A 27,889-nucleotide genomic window follows, 5' to 3' on the forward strand; every position below is an offset into this window, starting at 1 on the left:
AACTCCAAAGCCAAGCCCCAGTGACCTACTTCCTCCAGCCACACCCTGTCTTCCTACAGTTCCCACCCAGTTAATCCAAATCAGTTGAGGATCTAATCATTTCACCTGTGAACATTCTCACATTATTTCACACATGTGCTTTTTGAGGACACCTTATACCTTAAGCACAAAATAGACTAATATCAAAGATAATAAAAAAAACTGATTTGGCTACTTATAATGATGACCCATAAAGCCTTCTCCACTTTTTTTTTGTTTGTTTGGTTTTATTTTTAAGTTTTTCTCTTTCCACATTTTTATTGGGTACATTATAGTTGTACATGATGATGGGATTATTGCTACATATTTGTATGGGCACACAATATAACAATATAATTTGATCAATATCACTCCCCAGAACTGCCACCCTCCCTCCCTTCCTCCAGCCCCCTGGTCCTTTTCCTGTACTGATTTCCCTTGATTTTCATGGATCCCTGCCCCCTCTTCTTATCCTTGTTTCTCTCTAGTTTCCACATATGAGAGAAAACATAAGACCCTTGACCTTCTGAATTTGGTTTATTTGGCTTAACATAATGGTCTCTAGTTATATCCATTTTCCTGCAAATGACATAATTTCAGTGTTCTTTATGGCTGAATAAAACTCCATTGTGCATATCCATTTTCTTTATCCATTCATTTATTGATGGGCACCTAGGCTGGTTCCATAGTTTGGCTATTGTGAACTGTGCTCCTATAAACATGATATGCATGTATCACTATAGTATGGCGACTTCAATTCTTCAGGATAAATGCTAAATGAGGAATGGGTCCTCAAAAAATTAGGCATGTATCCACTAACTCTTATAACAATTCTGTGAGGTAGACAGGAACAATATTACCTGACCCCACTTCACACCTGGAATACTACTACAACACAGTAATTCTCGATTTCTGGTACTAAATTCTTTACATTCGTTATCTTATTGATTTCTCCTAATAACTCTGTAGGTAGATACTATTATTTCCCTCTTTTCAGACTAGGTAATAACGAAGTTTAAGTAACAATGCCCAAGAGGACATTTATTGTTACAGGCAATGGGACCCCAGTGCTCTCTGCTGCAGAACACAAATAGCCAGTGGAAATGCAGAACTAGTTCAGGCCAGAAGACCTTTAACAGTATCTGATAGATTCCCAAAGGTGAAATTATCTTAGTCCCAGAGTTTGAAGATGAGAAGATTCTGGCTAACTGGCTTTAAAAAAAAAAAAAAATCCACCATAACAAACAATTTAACTACTGCAGTAATTTGGGGACAGAATACTTTCCTGGTATTTCCTCTGGAAGCAATGCTTACATTTAAATCAGGAACACTCAGAAGGAGGAGGTGGAATTTCGCCAAACCAAAACACAACCTCCTGCAATCCGAACCCATCTGGATGGTGACATCCCTGCTGGAAGCGGGTTGAGGCAAACAGGTTAAATCACAGGAATTAAATGGCACAAGAGCTGAAAGGGACCATGGAAATAATGGATGGATACCAGTGTGCAGCCCTTTCCAGAGGCAGTGAGACAGGATGTTCCCGGGCCTCCAGCAAAACATCTTGGTGCTAGAAGACATTCCCTCTTTCCTCTTTCTTTCACTTGCTTTCTCTTTCTCTCCCGCTGCCTTCGTCCTTCCTTTCCTTCGGTAAACTCTTTTTAAAAACGTGATGAACCCTAAAGGCCTGGTCCAGCTGGTGTTAAATTTCTGTGGGAAGGGCATGAACCCGATTTCCCTGCGGATTAAAACATGATTAAATCAAGGTCGGCTCTTTCTCCCTCTCCTAGGCCAGGTCCCCGCCCCTGGGGTGAAGGACGTGCTAGCCCGGGTAAGGCAGTACCGCGGGGCTGGGGAGGTGCCTGGGTTGCTCCGGGGCAAATTGGGCAGGTCCGGGCAGCGCAGGGCTGCGCGGTCTCCCAGACAACGGACAGGCGGGCGGGGAACACACCACCCAGGGCCGGGCAGAGATCATGCAGCCTCTGGCACCATGACCGACTGCAGGCGGCTCTTGCGGTCGGGAACGCTGGCCCCGGTGCCCGAGCGCCGGTACTGCGGGCCCCGGTAAGCGGCGCGCGGAGGCCGCGCGAGGGCGCCTGGATCCCGTGCTCAAGGGGCTGGGGCAGGGGCGCGGGGGGTGGGGGTGGCCGATGGTGGCAGAGGGCGCCTAGCAAAGGACCCCTCCTTCCCTCATCCTCACAATTACCGAGGGGCTGTAGATTAACATCGCCAGCCAGATAGGAGACTGATGGCCACGGAGTCAACCGTGGAGGCTGCCCTAGCTGAGCCTTTGAGCTTCGATCCTCTAACCCACCCTTTCTTTCCTTCGTGGGCCGACTGTTTCACTGATGCCAAATTTACATCCAGTGTAAAGCATCAGCCGTACCTGGAGCCTTTGGCAATCCAACTGATGGCTCTAGCCAAGCCAAGCCCCTGGTGGGGTAATGAATCAGGTGCTGGGGAGGCCTCCTACCTTTTTGGAGGGTTCTTGTCACAGCCACTGTGGGCAGGAACATGAGACTTTTCCTTTTGCCAATTCATAAGAATTGTTTTTGGCTCACGGTGGAGGCTGTTCCTAGTGACGGTTAAGATGCCAAAGTCTAGAATCAGAAAAGCCAGGTCTCCTCATGCTTGCCTGGTGACGTTAAGTAACTTAGCGGCTCCTTCTGGGCTCACTTTTCTTAACTGTGAAACGGGAACAATAAAAGGAATCAGCTTTATAGAATTGTTGGGGTGATTAAGGGAGGTAGCGCATGGAAACCTGTCACTGGCATATAGTATGCACTGTATATATGTTAGCAATTATGAACTCTTTGAGATTTTGGGTCCCTCCCCCCATTTACACCCTTTTTGTTTTGTTTTGTTTTGAAATAACTGTAGACTCACAAGAGATTGCAAAAAAAAGTTCAGAGTTCCCACACATCCTTCCCCCTAGCTGCTTCCAAGGGTACTATCTTACATAACTATAATCCATTACCAAACCAGGAAATTGACATTGATATAACTTAGTAATTAGACTACAGACCTTCTCTGGATCACGGCAGTTTTTACTTACATTCCTGTGTGTGCATATAGCTCTGTGCATTGTCATGTGTATACTGCAAGATGCAAAGTGTTTCATGACCACTAAGGAACCACTTTGTACTATCCCCTTCTCATCACTCCTTTTCCCATCCCCCAGCCCTTGACAACCACAAATCTGTTCTCCATTTCTATAATTTTGTTCTTTTAAGAATGTTAGCTAAGTAGAATAATACAGTGTATAACCTTTTGATTTTGGCTCTTTTTCACTGGTCATAGATTCTTGAGATCCATCCAGGTTGTGTGTATCAACCATCTGTTCATTTTTGGTACGGCGTAGTGTTCTGTGTTATGGGTGTACCCCACTTTATCTAGTCACCTGTTGAGCAAATGCAGGTTGTTTCCAGTTTCTTTTTCTACTACCTATAAAGCTGCTGTGAACACTGTGTTAAGGTTTTTGAAAGAACTTAAGTTTTCATTTCTTAGGGTTAGGCATTTATCTCAGTGATAGAGTACTTACCTAACATGTGTGAGTGAGGCCCTGGGTTCAATCCCCAGTGCTGAAAAAGAATTTTTCATTTCTTTATGGTAAATTTCCAAAGTTCATTGCAATTATTATGGAGGGAACTAGCCATATGTCTTATACTAGTGTCTGTGAAAATAGTATTGGTTGGGGGAAAAAAATGTTGGGGGGAACTGGGGATGTGGCTCAAGCGGTAGCCTGCTCGCCTGGCATGCGCGGGGCGCTGAGTTTGGTCCTCAGCACCATTTAAAAATAAAATAAAGATGTTGTGTCCATAGAAAACTAAAAAATAAATATTAAAACAATTTTCTCTCTCTCTCAAAAAAAAAATGTTGGGTTTTTTTGGGTTTTGTTTTTTTGGTGGCACTAGGGATTGAACCCAGGGGTACTTGACCACTGAGCTACATTCCCAGTCCTTTTTTGTTTTTATTTTGAAATAGAGTCTTACTAACTTACTTAGGACCTTGCTAGGTTGCTGAGGCTGGCTTCCAACTTGAAATCCTCTTGCCTCAGCCTCCCAAGTTGCTGTGATTATGGGCATGCACTACTATGCATGGCAAAAAAGTGTTTTCAATTTTATGGGTCAAGCAAGATTTCCTGGGCTTAACAAAATACAGAGAGGTGACAGATGTCTATAATGCCAGTGACTCAGGAGGCTGAGGCAGGAGGATAACAAATTCAAGGCTAGCCTCAGCAACTTAGTGAGATTCCCATCTCAAAATTATAAATAAATAAATAAGTAAGTCTGGGAATGTAGCTTAGTGTGAAGCACCCCTGGGTAAAATCCCCAGCACCCTTGTTCCCTACAAAATGCAGAGAAGTGAGCTCTTTAGCTCTATGAGGCTATGTGAAGTAGATGAAAGCACTCCCTCTAGCCTCGCTCACCTCTCAGAACTGTTTTCTCATTGAAAGTGAAGAAGGTGGTCAAGATTTCTTTCAGGGTTTCTGCCAGCTCTAATGTTCTAAGAAGCCTGGACTAGGCACTCACATTTCCCATTTTGAATTGTATGGCTATGCTTAAGCAAAAACGTTTGTTGTCTGATTTGATTTTAAGAAGTGCTTGGATAGTTGAGTTAGTCATAAATATGTGGAAAATAAATGTGAAAATATTTAATAATGAGGAGGGTTACTTGCCAATAGGTCATGCTGAATGGGTTGTTAATCTCAAGCTTAGATGCAGTTTCAACACCCTTCTGCTTTTAGCTATCTGAGAGTGATTTATACAAGGCAGAGAGCAACGTTTTACAAGTCACCCTTTTGTGTCCTTTCATTTAAATTTTCACAATAGAGCTGGGTTAAGCCTTTACCACACACACACATATATACACACACATACTCACAGCAAATAAGAAGCTTCTAGTTTTCACCAGAAAAGAATAGGGTCAAGGCTAGAATCTCTTAAAAATGCTTAGTGGCTATGGTTACAGTAAGGATTAGATTGGGTGTAAAGAGCCATTTTTCTTTGATAATAGGGAACTTCAGGTAGAAGAGGCTTCAGGAAAAGACACCAGTGCTCCACGAAGATCTGACCAAGGACCTGAGATGTGTTAGGAAAATCAGTGCTCAGGTTCCAAGTCCTGGCTTTGGCATTGGCTGGTTGTGTCAGGTTATAGAGGAGCTGGTTTCATGGCTTCCATCTCATCTTCATGACCTAAATACTCACTGCAAACAGGGGCCTGGTGGGTAAGGAAGCTGGCTGAAGCAGGCTGCTTAAGAGGCAGTAGGGAGAGGTGGAGGCTGGGAAGGAGACAGCATGTGATTTGCCTGAACTGGCAGCCATTAAGCCAATGGTGGCTCCATAGAAAGGTGGACCCAGTGTTCCCAGATCTTGGAAACTCTCCTGATTTTTCAAGAGGAGTTGGAGTTCTAGCTTGTTTATGTGAACATGTTTATATATTGGGAGCTCTAATGTAGTTGTTAAGCAGACTTTTCTGGTGCCACACTACCTGGCTTAACATCGCAGCCTTACCACTCTTGAGCTGCTTGAGCTTTGACATGTGTGTTTTATCTTTTAACTTCTTGTGCCTCAGTTTTCTGTAAATGAAATAATAATAATATGAGATTTAAACATACCAATGCATATAAAGAACTTAGTTCAGTGCCTGTCATGTAGGAAGTGCTCAATATATGTTAATTATTATGATTCTTATTAAAACACAAAGAAGGCCAAGTGACAGCATTATGTGCCACCATCTTGCAGCCTTTCACCTCCTGAGTTTCAGGAGGAACCACAGACCCTAGAGGTTGTATAAAGTGCCAGTGTCACTCGGCTAATTAGAGGCTAATTTGTCACTGGGACCCAGATTCTTTCCACTCTACTACACTGTGTCGCATTTAGTGAAAACAAAGTGTCCCTGAAAGGGTCAGCAATTTGAGTGTCTTTCTTACAGAGTTCAAGCCACAAGAATTCAAGAATGAATGCAAGATGTGGTGGCAGTAGTTTGAATAATGGGTTAGACTTATGCTTGGATGGGTCTTTAAAATACACGTGACATGGATGAGTCTTTGAAGTACAGTGCTTTGTAAACAAGAAACAGAACAGTGTCTACCATTTAAGTAAATTAAGAATACATGCACATAAAAGGACAATTCAGATATTTCAATGAGGTATGAAAACAAAGAATGCACTTCAAATCCGTTAGAGTGGTTTTGCAGATGAGGGCAGTGGAGGTGAGATGTGGGGACAAGACGGAGTAAATAGAGCTAGATGTGGTGACGCACTCCTGTGGTCCCAGCAGCTTGAGAGGCTGAGGTGGGAGGGTGACTTGATCTCACAAGTTTGAGATCAACCTGGGCATCGTGGTGAGACCCTATCTTAAATTTTAAAATAGTAATAATAAGAGAATAAAGGAAGCTGGGGTGAGTCTTTGCACAAACCAGTGATACTGTGCCATGAACTTGGAGTATGATCCACTCAGCCTTCTTGTGAATACTTCTTCCCATAATCTCTCCCTTAGAAAGGTTGAGTCCAGCCTCCTTGCGATCTCCTTCTCCCATCCCAATCCTCTGGTCCATAAGATCTTACCTGGTGTCTTCTAGGTACAAAGAGCATCTGTCCTCCGGGTATTTCACTGTGCACAGAAGGCTGAAGTTCCCTAGATCCCTGAACAGCCAGCGCTGGGTGTTTGTGGGAGAGGGCCTGGACTTCAGGAAAGGCTGTCGGCCTTGTGGAGGTCTAATCGCTCAGGGCCCCAAGGAGAGCTTTCTGCCCATGATTCATCATGGAGTCCCTCCACCACCTTCCAAGAAGAGATCGAATGAGCTGCCCAAGGAAGCATCCCTGCTCTCCAGGCTCTCGTGGGCCCAACGGGCTCGGAAGGCTTTTGTGGAGGATGTGGAAGCCCGCTTGGCTCTGCATCCCCTGGCTCTCCATCCCCACCTGGAAGAAGCCATGCCTGCCCAGGTGATCTGTCCCAGGGCTTGTGGGATGGGTTTCACGGGGGCCTTGGAGAAAATTCTCTGGAGATGCCCAGAGACTCTCCTTGAAGAGGGGACTCATTGATAAGAAGAAAAGAATGCCCCCCAGGGTGACATTCTCATGGGGCTCAGAGAAGCCTTCCTTTCTCTGCCCCCAAGAAACACAAACAGCACCAACACTTATCTTCTCCCTTCACACCTATGAAACCATTTGACTTGCAAAGGTACAGCAAACCAAGACATTCTGACTTTCCCCCTCAATCTACTTTGCTTTGTGACTTTTGGGGAGAAGGAGAAATGGAGGGAATTGTTCATTCTTACTTTTGACCCATTAGCTTGGAGCTAGGAGGTGTCCTAAAGTACTTACGGGCAGATGGACACCACACATATAACCTGAAAGGTCATGGAGAAAATCTACCAGATCGTCAAAGCCAAGGCTGGCAGCAGCTCTGTCATGTCCCCAATGTCTTGACTTCTGATGTTCTGCTCCATACTCCTTAGCCTATGTCTCTTGTCCTTATATCTAAGAATGGCATTAAATCTGTCTTTCAAACCCAAAGGGGGAAGGGGCAAAGGTTAAAGGTACATGCCAGCTGACTCTGTCTCATAATGATGCACATAATAGCTTTCCCAGGAAACATCACTTCTGGCTCCTAGGGTGTCTAGAAATTGAGTTTCTTAGTTGAGCCTGCAGCCTTGAACGAAACCCAGGTTCTGTTAGATTTGAGGAGAAAGGGCAGAATGGGTAGGGCAGAGCACTAGCAGTGCCAGCTCCCCCACGTCTACCCTCAAGCCTGTTCATGGTTCACAGAGGTAAATCCAATCATGTCACTTCCCTGCTCAAAAAAAAAAAAAAAAACAAAAACAAAAAAACCCCTCTCATTTGGTAAAGCCAAAGTCCTTCCCTGGTCTGAGAGGCCCTAAGAGCTCCTGCTCTGTTCCCTCTCCACCTTCACGGTCTGCTCCTCTGCACTCACTCCATTCCAAGTTCTGTGAAACTTATGAGCATGTCTGGTCTCTGTTCTTGTGCCTAGATGACTTGTCCCTAGATGACTGCCTGGCTCTCTCCTTCGGCTCTTTGCTCAAATGTCCCCTTGTTGTAGAGGCCTGCACACAATAGCACTTCCCTTCCACCCTCACCCTTTGTTCCTCCCCAGGCTCTAGGTGTCATCATAGGTTTTGTCACCACTGGCTTCTCACTGTGAGCACAGGGACTTCACCTGTCTTTCATTGTGTATTACCAGTACTTGGCCTATGGTAGATGCTCAATAAATATTTTTAATGAGTAAGGGACTAGTGGCAGAGAAGTCCATTAAGAGAACAGCTGGAATTGCTGATCCATTCATTTCCACCTGGGGCTTTTCTTCACTGCCTCCTGTAGGCCCAAGATTCTGAATCCATAACAGAGAGATTGTTTGCACACACCTCAAATGGCACAGAGACATGGCATAGGATTATGGCTCTTATTTCCATGTCTGACCTCCCCATCTAAATATTTTGGCTTTTTTTTGAGGAACCTCTTTTTATGGTGCTAAGATGGCTACCAGCAGCTCCAGATTTAAATTCTACCCACCACAATCCCAGCAAAATCCTATGCATTCCACTTAATTGATAAGCCCATTCCTAAACCAGTCGCTGAGGTTCTGATTGACCTGACCTGCCTATAGAGTCAGGATGTGGTTAGGCTGATTCAGATCATATGGGTTGAGATGGAGGGAGAGGTGATTCTCCAAAGAACAAGCCAGATACTGTTATTCATGGGGGGAAGGATATGGGTTGGGCAGGCAAAAACCTCAGAAATTCTATGGAGACACTTTAACCCACGGGACCTTTGGGGATGGGGTAGATCCAGCGGCATATTCCATCTAGAGGAGGTGGGACTGCTATAGTACAAAGCCTGTACACCTCCTGTCGAGGTGATGAGAGATTTGTCCACAGCACTCCACAAAGTACTTGGCACAGAACTCGATAGATGGCATTGGTTGACTGAAAAGGGCAAACAAAGGGGCCAGTAGGTCTGTTTTGCTTTAGAATAGGGGCCCCCTTGCCAGCACCTTTTTCTTTCTTGCTAAGGCTTTTTGTGTTTGTAGCTCTTATTACAGGTGCTGGAAGTGCTTGATCCTGAGAGGAAGCTGGAGGATACTTGGGCTTATTGTCAGGACACCAAGAAAGGAACAAAGGAGCCCACAAAGCTTTTTAAAAACCGTTCTACCCAAGTGTGCCTGAGACTGTGAGTGTTCTTCTTCACCCCTCGCTCGTGGTTGTCACCTGAAAAAACATTGTAGAAATTACCTTCTCGAAGCTTTTCATCTTTAGAATAATCTTGAAGAAGCAAAATAACTAAGCTCTTAAGGAGGAAGGAAAAATGTCCAGGATCCTGCTCTGAACAGTGCTGATTTCTTAAATGAATATGATTTATTTAGCAATGGTGCAAACATGGGTGTCCACATGACTCTTGTTCAACAAGAGAACAGCAAAAAGCCTGACTAATTGGTATATAATGGTTCTTGAATTATCTATGGCAGGAGCCCTTTTACTCAACATTACTGAGGCCAGTAGATAATTGGATAATCACCAAAATAATTAATAATACAAGGAAGTGTAAAGGATGATTTTCTCCTAAAGCATACGTTTACATTCACTTGCTAATCTTAATATAAAGTCTTTTGGCAAAGTATACTGCTTGAAGTTTCCACTCATTTTTCTTGCATAAACCACACATTGAAATTTTCCAAAGACTTACACTTAGTAGAAACATCTCTATTTTGTATCACATTCTTGTTTCCCCAATTCACCTAATATTTAATTAAATAATGTAAACACCATGATAAGTATAGTTGACATAAATGAATTTGGGATACATATTTGGCTTTTAAAACTCAATGAGCTCACTGGGGTGTGTTGTAGATGGGGGAGAACTATCTAGTAGCCTAGTCACAGAACCCATAATGTTTACAGCTTTGGAGACCCTGGTTGTTGTGCTCAGTAGTGGCCTGAAGAGCTCTGTCAGTCACACAAGTTACCTACATGGAGGTGGATTAAGAGAGAATACAGTGTATTGAATCATATGTTTGTTGACCTAAGGTGATAGGTGTTCTACTGTAGTGACATTTTTGGCTCTTCAGTCTACTCCTTGATGAATTTTGGGAGAACAACTGGGCATGCTCACCTCAGTTTTCCCCCTCTTCCACTGGGGAGCAAGAAGGCCCATGTGAAGCACAGGTTCTTGTTCCTCCACCCTAGAGGGGAAGTCGACACTCATCCGGCCCTGCTGGGAACTGTGTGGGAGAGTCCACCAGTATCTGAATTTCAGTTAGCAAGCCCTCTTGGATCTAAAGCCATCATCCAACATGGCTGCTATTAGTAATAAAGGTGATATTTTGACTTTTGTCTTTGGTCTTTGCATTATTTTTCAAATTGCTCAGAACCTGAGTATAGAAGGGAGAGGAATATTATATGTAAAGATCTATGATAAAATAAGAAATATACATATAGGATCTGCCTTTCACTTTGGGCAGTTTCCTTGTTGAATCCTGCAAAAATCTCTTGGCAAGAAATTACAAATGAATGGGTTATCTACTTGAAAGAGGAGAAGGTAAAATACAGAGGAAATGAATAATATTACAATGTTAATAAATTATGGTATCACAACATAAGTGCATAACTACATAAAGGTGAATTTTTTCTGTAAGCATATGATCCATTTCCTTTAGATAATATAAAAATTGAACATAAACTTTTTGGCTAAAAACAGAACTGTATTATGTCACAGCTCTGGAGGCCAGACATCTGAAATAAGAATCACTGTGCTGAAATAAAAAATGAGCAGGGTCATGATCCCTCCAGGGCTCCAGGGGATCTCTTACCTCCTCCAGCTTCTGGTGGCTGCTGGCATTCCTTGGCTTTGGCCACATCATACCAGTGTTCAAGATCAGCAGCTTCAAGTCTGTCTGCTCTGTCTTCACATTGCCTTCTCCTTTGTGTGTGTCAAGTCTTCCTCTGCCCCTCTTACAAGGACAATTATAGTGGCATTTAAGCCCCACCCAGATAATCCAGGATAATCTCCCCATCTCAAATGCTTTAACTGAATCATATCTGCAAAGACTCTTTCCAAATAAAGTTACACGAGTTCCAAGGATTAGCACCTTCTCTCTTTGGAGGCCATTATCAGCCTGCCACAGCATGAGGTGATATCTCCCATCTTGAAGACAACTGCCCTTGACCAGAACCAGACAAACACACTTCCCTTTTTTTTCCTGTCTTTTGAAATCACAGCAATCAGGCTTTTATCTCTAGCACTCACTCTCTGGACTTGCTTAGTTAAGGTCATGATTGAACTAGACCCGTCTTCAGTGATCAACACCCTTGATGTATCAATAGCCATTGACACAGTTAATGACATCATCTTTCTCATAAGACTTTCTTCATTTGGCTTCTGGAATACTCTTTTCTTAGTGTTTCTTCTACCTCATGGTCCTCTCTTTGGTCTTCGTTTCCTTTTCCCTCTTCATTTCCTTTAAAGCTGGAAGTGCTTCGGTCTCTGACATCTTCTGTTCTGTATACTCACACCCAAGTGACCTTGTCCAGTCCCTCTATTTATAGATAATTCAATATTTTCCCTTGGGTGTATAATTGGCAGCTCAAACTAGACAAGTCTGAAACTGAACTCTAGATTTCTCCCTGAAACCTGTTCCTACTCCTGTCTTCTTCAGCTCAATAAATAAATATTTATTGAGGGTTCCATTTAATGGGGTTCCATTCTTCCCATTGTTTCTAGAACAACAGATGCAATCTGCCAAAAAATATTAATGTCTTTATTTTTGAGATCCAAAATCTCACCTCTCTACTACTTCTAGTTCATTCCAAGATACCATCATCTCTTGCCTGGATTATTGCAATAGTTTATCAGTTGGTCTTATGCCCTCCACCCTTGCTCCCCTTTCAAATCTGTTTGTCACGTAATAGCTAAAATGATCCTTTAAGTTGGGTAGTGCCATTCCTTCGCTTAGAATTCTCCAGTTGCATACTTACTCAGGGCAAAACCCAAATACAGTGGCCTTTAAGGTCCCATATGATCAGGCCTCTGTTAACTCCCAGGCCTCCTCCTCTTCTACTCTAATCCTTAACCACTCCTCTCCAGTTATACTGGTCTCTGCTGATCCTGAACATTCTCATCACACCCCCACCTCAGGGTCCATGCACAGGCCTGTCTTTTCTGCCTGGTGTTCTCATGATTCCATATTTCATGGTTTGACCTTTCTTATTTTGGATCTCTGTTCAGCTATCACTGTAGTAAAGAGACTTTCTGTGTTGAAATGCCATCTGCCACCCCTCTCCATCCCTTTTGCCCCATTTTATTTTTCTTTATATCACTTGTAATCACTTATAAAGACATATGCTTATGTATTTTCTATTTTTGCCTCTTACTCAATCATAAGCTTTTTGAGGACAGGGACCTGACTTATTTATAGCTAATTCCTGATATCTAATGACTGCCTGACACATATTTGGCGCTTAATAAGTATTTCTTAAATATAGCAAAGGATAATTAATGCCTCAAATAGTAACTATTTGGTGATCTCATTATCTTTAGTCCCAAGAAGACTCCTATGTCACATTCAGGCCAGTGGCTTTATGAAGAAAAGCCAAGTAAAACAGATGTGCTCCATGAAGATGGTCCTCTTCTGCATGAAAATGTACGCAGAGAAGTTAGTGACTTCTGCAAGTGGGCTACCACTCTTGTAAGTTAGCAGGAATACTTAAACCTACTTGAAAAAGTCAATCTCAAAGTTGCTTTCATTCAAAAACACTGTTTGAATAAAATATAAATCAAATCATCCAAGTCATAAAGGAATAAGTCTTTTCTGTCATTTGTAATAGAAATACTTCTGGTAGTGAAATTTCTGGAGTTTGCAAGCTTGCAGCTAATTTAAACATTTATGTTTATATCTCACGTCATTGATATGAAATTTTTTTTTTATTTTCCATTTCAATGTCAGGAACTTATTTTCTCTCCTTTATTCCTTCTCTAATCCATGCCTCTGAGTTATATTTATTTCTAAGTACTTGGGCAGCTGTGCTTGACTGTAAACTTTACAAAATGTTTTTAGACAGGAAGAGACTTTTGACTCAGTTATCAAGGACTTTCCTTGCCCTCCTTCAAGAATCTATTAGGGAGCGGGACAGGAGGGAAAAGGGGCAATCATGAACTGAAATCAATTTCCATGCATGTCTGAGTTTGTCGGAATAAACCCAACTATATGTAACCATGTAGATCTAACTTTAAAAAAAGAACTTAGTAAGTTACTTATTTCTCTCTCTGAGTCTCTGTAGATGTTTACTTTACTGATGCTTTCCATGGATTTAAGGCTTTCCAGTATTTATTACCAACCCTGCCCACCATGTTTTGAGTGTATTAGTTGGTTTTAGTTAATGTATTTATTTATCACAGTTTCCTTCGCTAGTGACTACCCTCCAGACCCCAGTATAATTCTGACTGGTTTAAAAGAGAAAAGGGAATTTAACCAGAGGCATTAGGAGGTTGGGCCACAGCTGGATGCAGGTGCTGAAATGTTTTTAGAGGCTGTCCCTATCTTTCCTGCACCCCTCTGTCTTACTTCATTTGCAAGCAGTCTTTCCCCAAGAGATGCCAAAAACAGTCATTAAAATTTCCAAGCTTATGTTCTACCAGTGAACAACTAAGTGGGAAGAAAGTAACCTCTTTTCTTTTTTAAAAATATTTATTTTATTTCTTAGTTTTAGGTGGACACAATATCTTTATTTTACATTTATGTGGTTCTGAGGATCGAACCCAGTGCCTCATGCATGCTAGGTGAGCACTCCACCACTGAGCCACAACCCCAGCCCATAACCTTTTTTCAATAGGGAATAGTTCAAGGCTGAAACTAACTTGGGTCATATGCCTGTGCCTGAATTAACCACTCTGATTAAGAAAATGGAGAATACTCATTGGCTAGGTCGGGTCACATGTCTAACCCTGAGGCCAAGAAATGAGGGTGTCCATCTCAGCTACAGCAGATGGAAAAGGAGGGAGAGATGTCCTGTCACACGACTAAACTGGTCAGCATCATTCCAAGTGAATTTGGGGACTAAATAAAGGCAGAGACACAGAAAGTACCTTTTCTTGGGGTTCAGTGACCACTCCTCAGCCGCAGCTCCAACAAGGGGGGGCAAGGCAGGCAAGAAAGAGAGCAAGGAGCACATGCTCAACCCTTTTATTGGGGAGAAGCCATTCAAATGAGGCAAGGGGTCAGGTTTCAGGGGGTTGAGTCTAGCTTCCTGAGGTCTTGCTGTCATAGGTTGACTGACATCTAGGAAGGCCACACCCATCTCATGTGCTATGTGAGGATCATAGGCAGAGTGAGTAAAAAGGCAGGACCCTGCCCACCCAAACAGAGGGGCAACATTGGTTCAGTCCACCCTGTGCGCTCAATGCTCAAAGAGTTCAAGCACACACAGCCCATGGCTGGCTTGCCACATCTCCACACTCTTATCGCTCAAAGCTAGGGGGCGCTGGATTCCCATGTGGTAGCTCCCAACAGGGGAAAGCTCCCCAGCAGGTGATTGGAATAAAGGTGCTAGAGAAGGTAAATGATGTCCACTATACCTGGTGCCTGCACTACTGCTTCTTCATAATCTTGCTAATTTCCAGCCCTTCAGCCTCTCCTGTCCTTCCACTGGAGATAACTCCTTTAGGCAGGAAATTTGAAGAACCTTAGATTGGTAGACAGTTGATCAGGTAAACAGCCTTCTTTGTGTTCCTTTATGACCAAGATCCCATCTTCACCTAAATTCTACAACTTAGGTCCTCATGAAATCACCCTGTGGTATTTTCTTCACAACTAACTCAAGCTTTTTCCTTTTATGCTATTTGGTTTTCGTCTCATTGATACTGCTTGCTCTGATTCTGCTCCATTCTCATTTCATCCTCATTCTGATTCCACTCATCTTTTATGCCCGACTGTTTCTGGACTTCTCTTATGCTCTCCACTCCACCTTCAGCTCCAGTCGTTAATATCCTCATTCTGTTTCCCAATTTTCTCCTCCAGAGTGGGATTCTGTTAGTCTAATTTATCTTTCAGCATTAACTGTATCATAGGTTAAGAGAGTACAGATTAGCTGTTCTTAATGTGCTCACCTCTCCTCCCTCCACCTACAGCTGGGGGAAGAAATGGAGAGGTTGTTCTGAGTATGGCTGAAACATGGCTGACTAGAACTGCCTCTTTCCCCTGGGGCCACGAGGAAGGCAGATTTCCTTATAAGGGTATGTGGACAAAACAAGCACTGCCACATCTAGATGCATCTGGAAAATCCCTCTAGATAAGTCACTGCTATGAAGTGTTGGAGAGGTTTGCTTTTGAGCAAACAGACATTATTTCCCCCAGAGACTTCCTGCAGGTCCTAAGTGGTCTCTTAATGTACTGACAAAGCCCTCCAGTCCCAAATACTTCTTGTCTGCAGTGAGTGATGACTGAGCAATTTTTCCCCCTCTCTTGGAACTTCCCCAGCAGTGGCCAGAAACCTCCCTTAGATAAAAGGAGAAAGCAAGGAGTATTTTATCGCTGCCCTCCATTCATGCTTGTGGTATTTTTCTAGGGAAGTTCAAACATCGATGAAGAGTTCATCTTGAAACAGTTTGACCTTGGCTATCAGAGCAAACCACCCTGTGATGTGCTGCGTGTGATGAGGCTAAACCAGGTTCCTTTGGAGTTGAAGAAGAGTGTGGGGCTAAATAAGCTGCAGGAGGCAGATTTCTTCCAGAAACGAGATCATGAGAGGACACAACGGAAACCACAGGTGATTGCAGAAAAAGAGTAGCCTGAAAATTTAAGAAAATAAGTTGCAGTAAAGTCTTAAAAGTTCCTGAATTCTGGTAATTCAGGGGTACTGGCTTTTTAAAGCAGAATTCTTAAGATATTTTCATGTTTAATAAATATTTGATAAATGAGTGAATATTTAATACATATAACAAAGTCAGTTATTCAAATAAGACATGTCATTCAGAATTATTGTTCATATCTGAATAGTCATTTTCAGAGACAAAATTTTTAATGTGTTTTATACATTGAAGTTCTAACAACTAGAAGAAATATGCATGAATGTCTGTTATTCATGAGCATTATGATTGTGAACTCTTGTTAATTTTATGCCCAAAGAATTCTTGAATTTTTACCAGCATCTTATAGACCACAAACCATCATTCTGACCACATGCTTTCCTAATCATTAGCAAATCACTCAGGTTCCTCACCCTTCAGTTGCTATGCAGATGAAAAAATAAGGCAACAGAAAGGAGAAATAGCATGCCATGCTCGGAAGGGAAGTACTCTGAGCTTTTAGAATACTTTTTAAATTTTTTTACCTAATGTGTCAGTACAAATATATATATATATATATATATATAAAATTGTGCACATCAACAAGAGACTTAAGTGCCTAAATTGGGTGGGTACTGGTGTGTTAGATTTTTTTCCTGTGACAAAACACAGAAGAACCCCTTCAAGGAGAAGAGATTTATTTTGGCTTACAGTTTCAGAGGGTTGAGGTCAAGGTGGGCTGGCTCCATTGCTATGAGCCTGCGGTGAGGCAGAGCATTGTGGTGGAGATGGCAAGGTGGAGCAGAGTCACTTACCTCAAGCAGCCAGGAAGCGAAAAGATAGAGAAGAGGCTAAGAAAAAGAACTACCCTTCTAGGCCCTGCCCCCAGTGGCTTACTTTCTCCAGCCATCCCCCACCATCTACAATTGTCCACCACCTCCCTTTCATCCATTCAGCTATCAATGGATTAATCTGCAGTGATCAATGGATTTATCTGCTGATTGAGTCAGAGTTCCACCTGTGAACATTGCTGCATTGAAGATCAATAAAGGAGCCTTTCAGAAACATTCCAGCTCTAAACTATAAGGGGGAATCTTTTCCCTCAAAGTCTTAAAAACATCAGTGCTGGGGTTGTGGCTCAGTGGTAGAGCGCTCACTTAGCACGCTTAAGGCATTGAGTTTGATCCTCAGTACCACATAAAAATAAATTAATTAAATAAAGGTATTGTGTCTACCTACAACTAAAAGTATTTTTAAGAAAGTCTTAAAAAAAATCAACAGTTAACCAACAGCATAATATATTTTACCTGAAATGAGTTTATCTGCTCTCTTAATCTTTTGAATATATAATACAGTTTTAATGATTACTTTGATGTTCTTATATGCTAATTTTAACATCTGTGTATGTTCTGTGTCAGTTTCCATTAATTGATTTATGTCCTCATTGTGGCTTATGTTTTTCTGCATCTCTACATATTTGGTGATCTTTGAGTAGATGCTAGGCATTGTGAATTTTACCTTACTGGGTGTTGGGTACTTTTGTATTTTTGTAAATATTTTTAAAATTTATTATGGGATTTTTTGGAGGAATCTGTTCCTTTGGGAGCTTGCTTTTAAGATTTATTGGGACTGGATATGAAGCTCAGTGGTAGAGCTCTTGCTTAGCATGTGCAACGCTTTGGGTTCCATCTCCAACACCAGCAATAAATAAATAAATAAATAAATAAATAAATAAATAAATAAATAAATAAGATTTACCAGAGCAGTGTTCAATCTATGGCTAATTGTTCCCTACTACTGAGCAAGACCCTCAGGTGTATTCTTCCAAGTGTCCTGTGAATCATTAGGTTTTCCATTAGGTTTTTTTTTTTTTAAGGCACTGATCCTGCCTGTGCAAATACGAGACACTGTGTTAGTTCTGTCTCTCTGTATCTTTCTCCTCTCTCTTACTCTGTGTGGTAAAATAAGTTTGCCTTGGTCTCCCTGGACTCTCAATTCTATCTCCTCAATTCAAAGAGGACACTGGTTGCTCCTGGCTAGGCCTCTCCTCTCTTTGTGTGACCTGCAAACCCTTTCAAGGCAACACACTGGTGGCAATTATGGGGCTTAGTTTGTTTGTTGCTTGTCTCTCAGGGACCAATGTCCTTCTGTTACCTGAGGTTCACTGTCATGCAAATCATTAGCCTGCTTCTCTCCCTCTTTCTTTCTTTCTTTCTCTCTCTCTCTCTCTCTCTCTCTCTCTTTGTTTTTAAGATGCTGTAAGTAGGAGGATAAACCCTATTCCTATTCTGGAAGTGGAAGTCCTCATCTTTATCTTTCTATTCCTTGTAGTATTCTCAGGACTGCTATGATCTGCCCTTTGATATTCTTTGAAACTCTGAGCTTCCCACTGCCTTAACCTTCTCCTAGTATTCTCTATGTCTGAAGTTCCCCTTCGATGCTTTCTCTTCCTTTAGATACAGGGTATATGCTGATTTTTCCATGGATTATTGGCCATGGAGTTTTGTCTCCTGACATAAATTTATTTCTTACTTCTAATCCCTCATAGAATTCTGTGCCTTTAATTTAACATTATTTTTCTTTGCCAGGTATATCAACTCATCCATTCCTTTATGTATTACTTAATAAACACTTCTGAGAATCTGTGTGTCCAAAAGAGCTAGGAACAAATGACATAAAACTAGAGGACTGCTTCCTGCAGTTAGGAATTTACAGTCTAGTGGGGTCAACAGGTAAATGACTGACTATAACAAAATATCATCTGTGCACAGAACATAGGAAGAAATATTCAATTCCACCAATCATGGGGTGAGGACAGTTTCAGTAAGGCTTCAGAGAAGCCTTTAAAAAAAAACACCAGTTAATCAACAATGTAATATATTCTAGAACTTAGGTTCTGCAGTGTGGCAGTGGTGTAGACTCCATTCTTCTCCCTCTCCTTCCTCCTTTCCCCCTATCTTCCCTTTCGGCCTTCCTTTAATTCAATGGTTCCAGGTTGAGGAAGACTTTGCTCCCTCCCCTCTCTTCCAAGGACTATTTGGAAATGTTTGGAGATGATATTTTTGGTTTTTGCAACACAGAGGGTGCTGCTGGCCTCTTGTGGGTATAGGCCAGGAATTCTGCTAAACATCCTTCAACGTATAGGTCCGCCACACCCTGCCCCCTAAAGAATGATCTAATCCCAAATGTTAATAGTATTGAAGTTAAGAAACCCGACTTTAATTCAACAAAAATTTATTGAGCACCTATTATTTCCTCTCAGTGTTGTTCTAGCTGTCAGGAAGACATAGCAGGGAGCAATCTCCAAAGCTTACATTTTAGAGGGTGAGAAGAGACACAATTTTTAAAGAAATATGGCATATCAAATAGTGATAAATGCCATTAAGAAAAATGAGGCAGGGAGAGAAGGCAAGGAGTGTTGTGAGGGGGTTGCCATTTTAAAATTGGACGGTCAGGGAAGATCCACTGGAAAGATGACATGAGTTGGTAAAGGAGTGAGCTGTGTGAGTCTCTTAGGGAACGACATTATAGCAGAGGGAATAATGAGTGGAAGGGCACTGATCCAGCAGTGTGGCAGGTATGCTCCAGAAAGCTCAAGGAGGTGAGGATATTGCAATAGTGCGTCAAATCCAGCTCTCGGTGGGACTTCCTTCCTGTCCGCTCTGTCTGATTCTGTCTTAGACATGAATTGCTGGCTCAATTCTAGAATGCCCCACCCATTCCAACATACAGTTTAAATGTGAGTGAGAGGGGAGAGAGACTTTGTGGCTTCATGTTTCTTTGCCCCTTCCAAGAATTAAACCCCCTTTTGTGATGGGATAGCATGTGGTGAGTGTTGCACCATCTGGCAAGAGGTTCTCTTCACATTCTGCTGAGGGATGGCGGGAAGAAAGGTGTGAGTTTAATACAATATAGTGCAACACTTGAAAAGCCGGGCAGAGTGCAGGGCCTATGGTGAGTCTAATAATAATATTTATGACTGGGTGTTGTTCAAGATCATTACCCTTGGGCAAAATATGTTATTTTTACTTGATTCCTAACTGCCTTACATATATTTTCTTTGTGATTGACTACTATTGTTATCTTCATTTCACTCATGAAGAGTTTAACCAGCCCATGAACATGAGTCTACAAATTTTGAGTCCGCAAATACTTAGAGAAGACAGGATTTGAACTGAGATCTGTCCAAATTTAAAGACCATGTTCTTAGCTAATACATTATTTTCTCAATTATGAACTTTTCATATTTCTTTTGTAAAATTAAAATATGCTGAAACTTTATAAAATACTTTGGCCAAGACCAACTATAAATTCAAAGTAATGATCCTGCTTTCCTAAGCAGAACCTTAGATGTATTGCAATGACAAAACAAAAACATTAACTTTTGACACTGTGAATTATGTTATTTCCCATAGAATCCTTATAAACCAAAGCCGGTGAAGATGAGGTATGGAGCATGGTATTTGAACACCAACTTATGGAAAAAGCAAAGAGCAGATGAACCTTTGGTTGATCCCAGAGTTTCATCTAAATCTCAGGATGAGAATTTTAAAAAGAAGCTACAGGACCAGGTATGTAGGTATGCTGAGACTTGATCCTCTGAGTTAAGGATGATCACAGGGTCTCTGGTGGAACACTGAGGCTCTGTAAAGTCCTATAGCTTGCATATTGAATTCAGCACTGAGAAAGGCTGGTAATACTGTGGGAAATGGGTGATAGGCAAGTCCTGAACCCTCCTAGCTGGGTGGTAAACACAATGTCTCTAAAGATGGGACCACCACTCAGCTCACTCCTTCCATTTTGGAACAATTGATTCTATGAATAATTATTCAAAGGGCAGTTGACATGGTAGGACCACCTCAGTCCTTAGAATCGATGTGCTGTCTTGGAGGCTTTTGGGTTACTAAGGGGGACGCTTGCTTCCTATCAGTAATGGATGATTGTCCAAAAATACAAAATTGCAACTGGGAAAATTCATTTTTGCAATTTAGCAAAGCTACAAGTTCTGTCTGAGAGGAAAGGGACAAGGATTAAGCACTAATATTGCAAAGCAACAAACACATACAACAAATAAACTGTGCCTGCCCACCTCTGTGTACAAGTATCTAATGAAGAAGATAGTCAACATTGTTCTGGATATTTGGAAATGTGGATGCAACACTTGCACAGGATTCTGATGAGAATGTTCATGAACATATTCTCTTTTCAACAGACCCCAAACTTCTCCAAGATAACAGATGTGAAAACACTCGGGAAAAGCAAAATGTTGTACATATTTGGTTATCATTCATGAATAATCACTCATCAGTTTTCTCCTTTAGATCAGAAAACTAAGACAGGAACAATGGTCATTTTTATCTTTTTCATAAAAGATAATTCTTATTTTTTAAGAGAGAGAGAGAATTTTTAAATATTTAGTTTTTAGTTTTCGGTGGACACAACATCTTTATTTTATTTTTATGTGGTGCTGAGGATCGAACCCAGTGCCCTGTGCATGCCAGGCGAGCGTGCTACCTCTTGAGCGACATCCCCAGCCCAATAATTCTTATTTTGTATGATGTGTAACACAAATTTATGAACACAACATGCTTATGTAAGTTTCAAAATAATGTGAATAATGGTGAGCAGAACTTATCAGGGTATGGTTTTTGGAACTGCCTAAGTCTATGGGAGTTTAATATATAACATAAAATTATTCGAGGCATATTTTTTAAAATAATGAAAAGTTATCAATGAATTAAATATTTTAAAACACAAATAGTTACATACTTTTGATTTAAGGTGTCTAGAAATTTTCTTTTTAAAAATTTCTTAAATATTAATTCTTAAAGACTTAAAGAATTCTCTAAAACATATTTCATTTTGATGGCAAAAGCTAGAAAAGGTGTTTGCCAAAATGGTTACAGTCAGCTAATGAAAAAGGAACATCATTTAAATTTTGAGAATATGGTTGATATAACTATTATAGTAAAAAATTGTTTATCAAGAAGTTTACATAAGGAGGATTCAAAACAATGGAATTGTTCTACAACTATTTTCATAAATCACACTTTTGCAATACCCCAAGGATGGTTTACCCCATATACTCTAAGTTGATGCTATAGCCTTTTCAGGACATAGGTGCTATGGTGTACTGGCAGCTGGCAGTCACTACAGTCACACAACTGTCTTGTAGAAACACAAGTATTTTGACCATCCTTGATTGACTGGGTTTGGAAGGTAAAATGCTCTTCTAGTATGGCATTGCAGTTGCATAAACTTATACATACAATTTTAAAATTTTGAATAAATGAAAGGATGCTTGCATATTGAAAGGATGTTGAGGCTAGATCAAGTCTTCTTTTTATTGTCATGCCCTTTGGAGTTAAGATCTATAAATTGTGGACATAATGTTAGTCTCAAATAGCTTATGTTCCAGACATCTTCCTTCAATAATTGTCTTAATTGCTAAAATGTGTTGTTTATCCTTAATACAAGGGTGATATAAAGGATGAGGAAGAAAAGTTGCATGTCTTTGAAAACCTTCATTTTCATCAACTCATGGACGTTATTTATATACATAATTAGAAATAAGAAGGAGTGGTTTCAAATGAGGCACTTTATAAAGAGCTGCTGACCAGGTTCTTTAAATGTCCTTTAAAATCCTCTTTTAGGAAGAGGAGTTTCTTGCAGACCTTCATGGAATAGATGCCTTTAAGGATTTCATCCTACGCAGGGGCTACAGGATGCCCAGGGTGAGTACATTGGGCAAAGCCCTGTTTGAGGGCTTCACGGCTCCAGTTGTTGGCAGGAAGGCGTTATTACCCCAACAGAATCTTAGTGCTTCTACAGGCATCTTCCAAGACTCGCACCCTTGGAGGAAAGATCATGCTTCTCTATAGACAGGGACCCAGAGACAGGAGGCAGCATTTTGCCCTTTTTATTTTGCCTTGGTTTCTGCTACTGTCAGAGGTGCCTTGTCTCTCTGCTGTCTCACTTTCCATAGGTTTGGTCTCAGTGGGACTCAAGTGAAAGAGGTCTGTGTACAGGGCATATGCTTTGCAAATTCTGACTGTTAGTAAAACACACTGAGTTTTTTAGGATGTTTCTGAATCTCCTTTATTTCCAGGTCTAAGAATAAAGAGCTGTGGCTTAAGATAGAGTTGAGATCTGCTATTTTGTCACTGTTGTGCAAGGTCTCCCTCGAGTGGAAAAGGACTAGGACCAAAGATTACCTCTTGGGGCCTGTCAGAGTCTGATGCCTCTTTTCCCTTTCTTATCTTCTGCCTTTTGAGTTCTGTTCCTTTAAATTGTAAAGCTGGCTCCAGCCTCTTCCCATGGATGATCCTGATACTACAGCCCTTAGAAGACACAGGGGAGGTCAGCAGAGAGGACAGTTCAGCAGGAGAGTCTGCAGTCTGGATTTGGGTACCCAGACCACTCCTGTAACCACAGCAGATTTGGGACCAAAGTTGTAGCTAATAATTTGTCCTCTGTCTTTTATGGATATCCCTTAGGGTCATTAGAGGGCAGTGCAGCCAAGATGGTCAGGCGTTCCTAGACATGGAAATTAGATTTTTTTCCCCCAAGGATGATAGAACTAACAATGGCTTATGCTTACTGACAAATAAGTGTACATATTGACCATGTTCAGAGCCATATTTGTTTCAGAGTTAAAGGAGACAAGTTTAGAGGTGGAGATGTGGGATTAGAAGACTTCATTATAGAATTGCAGTGGTGTCCTTTAGCTCTGAACATCAATACTAGGCCAGCAAGGTATGCTTAATATATTTATACAAATAGTTTTATACTTATATATAGTAATGATAGCTGTACATAAGGTTCACATAAATATATCTCTACAGATTTATATGTAGAATACATATTTTTATTTTATTTAATATATTTTATATGTTCATATTTGAAACATACATAATATACAGATATATAATTATGTGATTATATATATATATAAAAACATATATCCTTATTTATTCTCTTCCTTCCTTCCTTTTGTTCTGGGAATGGAACCCTGGGGTGCTTTACCACTGAGTTATCCTATCCTTTCTCAGACTCCCAAGTTCCCAAGTCATTGGGATTACAAACATACCCCACTGTGCCCAGCACTAATTCGTTCTTTTTTTTTTTATGGACACAGTAGCTTTATTTTGTTTATTTAGTTTTTTTATGTGGTGCTGGGGATCGAACCCAGTGCCTCATGCATGCTAGGTAAGCACTCTACCACTGAGCCACACCCCCAGCTCCCTAATTCATTCTTAATGCTATAGTGTCTCATATTTCTTTTTTAAAATATTTTTTTAGTTGTAGTTGGACACAATACCTTTATTTTATTTATTTTTATGTGGTGCTGAGGATCGAACCCAGCGTCTCACATGTGCTAGGTGAGGACTCTACAGCTGAGCCACAACCCCAGCCCCTGTCTCATATTTCTTCCTTGACATTGTTAGTGACAAAACACACTATTTTTTCCATTTTGGCTTGTTTCCTATTGGTTTAATCTGCTCTATAGATAAGCATGTAGATCAATTTTGGAAGCACGGAGGAAGCATGCCTGACATACTGGCTATCTTCTTCAGCTGATTTAACTACAGAGGGATGATGCTTCTGGCTACAGCTGAGTCCTCTGAGAAGAGCTGTCACTCAAAGTCCTACAGTATTTTGTCCCTTTATTCTTGCATTCCATAGTCTCTTATCAAAAAGATTTTGACTAAAAGAGGGGATCTATTATAGCAAATGAGATGCATATTCTTACACACATTTATACATAAAGTATTATATATATATATATATATATATATATATATATATACTCATTTTTTGCTTAAATTTATATGTGAACATTCCTTCTCTTTTTTACCCATAATCTATGTTACACTGTGTAGGTGTAAATTCACAAATGCTACTTGAGCATATGTATTTATATACACCTTCCAGTATCTGCTCCTAGAATATCTACCTTATGCATTGCCCACAGCTTCATTTCCTCTACTACACAAAAGGATCCCAGGCCTTTAACAGCAAAGATGAGTAGCATAAGACTGCTGAGCTGGGCTGGGCCAGGCTTGGGCATAGGACATATGTGAATTCAAATGGAGTATTTCTGATTCTAAAGATCATTGTTTCTCATGGTCAAGTTATTAACATGTGATTTTGTGTAGTGTAAGGATATATGTCAGAGAGTGAGATTTTTAATTTGGATGTGATAGTGTTTGTGGGGAGGACTGTACAGATTTTGTTGGCTAATCTAATGAAGCCTCTCTCTTTCTCTCTCTCTCTCTCTCTCTCTCTCTCTCTCTCTCTCTTTTAGTTCCTTGAGAAGATTTATATTGGGAAGAAAGATAAATGTGCATATAATAAGACTCTTATAAAACTTACTTGAGCATAGAAGAATCTTGGAAAGATAATTAGGCATATTTTATTGACTACATACTTGGCTATTGCTTTCCTGTTTTAAACATTAAGTAAAATTTATGATAAGTGTCCTAAGTGTCTTACTGTGGATATACAACTGCAGCTTGTCAACATCCATAAATGTAAGATCTAATGCTACAAATATTTCTCATTGTTACCTGCTTCATTTTAGTTGTAGTTGGACATAATACCTTAATGTTTTATATATTTTATCAAATCTGAAATCAATAGTCACATGTATTCTTCTCACATTTTTATATCATTGTGAATATTACATAGGTAATATCAATTATTTGTAAAAATAAATGAAACAACAATAAAGGCAGAATTGCTTTATTGAATTTTTCCCAATTGTTATCCCTGGTTTTGAGTGAGTACCTCTTTTTCTTTTACTTTATAATATTATTTTTTTCACTTTGAATTAAGCTAGCTGAAGCATTTTCTTTTTTCTTTATTAGGCAGTTAATCTTGATGATAGTGTGTACCTATAATATAAGGTCATAGATCAGAAAGTTTAATGAAAACTCAAGATATCTATTTTAATTACTTAAAAAACTATTTTTATTAAAATATTACTACAAATGTTAGTAAAATCAGAAAACATAGAATACTGGAAATATCAATAAGTCCTCAAGAGTAATCAAGGACCACTCTTTACTCACTGAAATGTATCCTTCTAGATCTTTCTTCATGAAACCCACTTAGGTCAATTTAATCAGAATGAATTTATTAAAAGAATATTGGCTCCTGCAGAGAATCTTTACAGTCAGAGGACCAGATTTGGGGTCTACCCTGCCTGGAACAATACCCAAATCCATACCTCAAATCTGATCTGGTAAAAACATCTTTGTTGATGTTCTGGACAAGTAATTGCAATCATGATGCATGGAGGTCGCCATCAGCAATGGATGTGGATGCCACCACCAGAGCCACAGAGCCACACCTCTACTATTTCCACATCAGGGTCACACCCACCTGTCCCAGTGTGTATTCTACCCACTCCACCTCAGAGTCTCTATTGAGGTATTTGATGGGTGGAACCCAGGTCCATACCTATGAGAGAGGCAGGCAGAGGAAGACTGCATATGGCATTTTCAGATTCTGCAGTGTGAGGAGACACACCTTTCATTTTTTAATTTAAAATTTTTCTTAATTTTTTAATTAAAAAGAGCAGAGGGATTGGGGATGTCGCTCAGTAAGAGAATATATGCTTAATATAAGAGTGAGGCCTTAGGTTCAATCCTTAGCATTGGTTGGGGGAAAAAGTATCACAAAGGGCTTTCCTTGATTAACACAATCATCCATTCTACAGAAGAAGGCACAATCATCTTCTCAAAAGTGGTTAATTCAAAGTTTATTCATTACTGCATCTGCCCTTAAATATAAAATCTCTGGGTGAGGGCCTTTCATCCTCTGATTCTGTCATGATGCCATCATGATAATCTGTATGCTCAACTAACTACATTATGAATTTGATCACCAGTAACACACCCTTAGTAGGGAAAGAGAAAGAAGAAGCTTTTTGGAAAATATGGTAGATATAACATGGTAAAAAAGAAAATGCATACAGGAGCAATGATATTCATTTCCACAACTGGTTAAGAGGCAATGGCTGCTATTATATCATTTCCCTCATCTATTTTCCATGCCAGATGCTTGTTATTTTTAGCTAGTCACTTGGCTGGTAGGAATTATATAATTAGTAGAGTGACCTAAACCTTTCTTCACAAAGAGTCTGGGCCTTGGTGATCCTGACACAGGACTTTTTATCACTGGATATGGAGGAACTCCAAGAGGTCCCCTGGTTTCCATGAATATTATAAATCAGTCTGCATTTGTTAGTGATCAGACTGCTACCCACAATGACTGGGTAGCAGTCTGAGCTTCTAAATCAATGGAACTATATTGTTTTTTGTTTGTTTGTTTCTTCTGGTGGAAGTCTTTTCTCAAGCTTTTAAATCATCAGAGCACAGTCCTGGGGCTAAGGAACAATTTTGCAGGTGAACCTTAAGGAGGCCTTTCTCCTAATGCCTTGGCTCTGAGACCCATGTTGTAAGGGTAAAAGAAATTGAAGTTGAAGTGTAAAAGTTAAAGTGTAAAAGACCGGGCATTGTAAAGTTTCTAAGCTGCAAGGCCTGAGTTAAAATGTAAAGGACTAGGTATTGTTAAGTTCCTATGCTACATGCAAAACCTGAAATTCCTGTAGCTGTTAAGACAATGCTTGGAACTGCCCAGTAAATATTCCCCCTGACCGCTTGGTTGTTTAATAACTTAGGGCCCTGTACGATCTTGCACGTAGGCATTGCAGGGCCTGGACCAATCAGTTTGAATGTGTACCCCGCTTTAGAACTGACCTATCACCCCCGCCCGACCTGTTCCCGCCAATGAATGAACTAATCATGTTTAGGAATTGTTGTTTGATTTTCCCGCGGTGTATGATGATTTGTTAAAGGGGACTGTGATATATGTAAAATCCCCGCCCTCCCCAAAAAAGTGTACTTAAGCAGTGCTCAGCCTATGCTCGGGGCTCTGGGCTGCTTTCCCTTCTCGAGTGGGCATGGAGCCCCAGCATGCTGGATCAATAAATCCCCTTCTGCCAATTGCATGAGTGGTCTCTTGGTGGTCTCTTTCTCAGATGCTTCGCCGGACCCTTACATTGTGTATTC

At 40.7% G+C, this 27,889-nt stretch overlaps 1 protein-coding gene across 1 annotated transcript; it reads left to right on the forward strand.

The window, feature by feature from the left end:
- Positions 1–1,948: 1,948 nt before the first annotated feature.
- Positions 1,949–27,828, forward strand: Fam47e (family with sequence similarity 47 member E). Its single transcript, XM_034636426.2, has 8 exons — positions 1,949–2,079; positions 6,599–6,962; positions 9,067–9,206; positions 12,570–12,717; positions 15,593–15,793; positions 20,228–20,383; positions 22,466–22,546; positions 25,120–27,828. The coding sequence occupies exons 1-8, from the start codon at positions 2,006–2,008 to the stop codon at positions 25,189–25,191; spliced, it is 1,236 nt and encodes a 411-aa protein (XP_034492317.2). The 5' UTR covers positions 1,949–2,005; the 3' UTR covers positions 25,192–27,828.
- Positions 27,829–27,889: the final 61 nt, after the last annotated feature.

The sequence above is a fragment of the Marmota flaviventris genome, chromosome 7 (assembly GCF_047511675.1).
Source record: "Marmota flaviventris isolate mMarFla1 chromosome 7, mMarFla1.hap1, whole genome shotgun sequence".
NCBI lineage: Eukaryota > Metazoa > Chordata > Mammalia > Rodentia > Sciuridae > Marmota > Marmota flaviventris.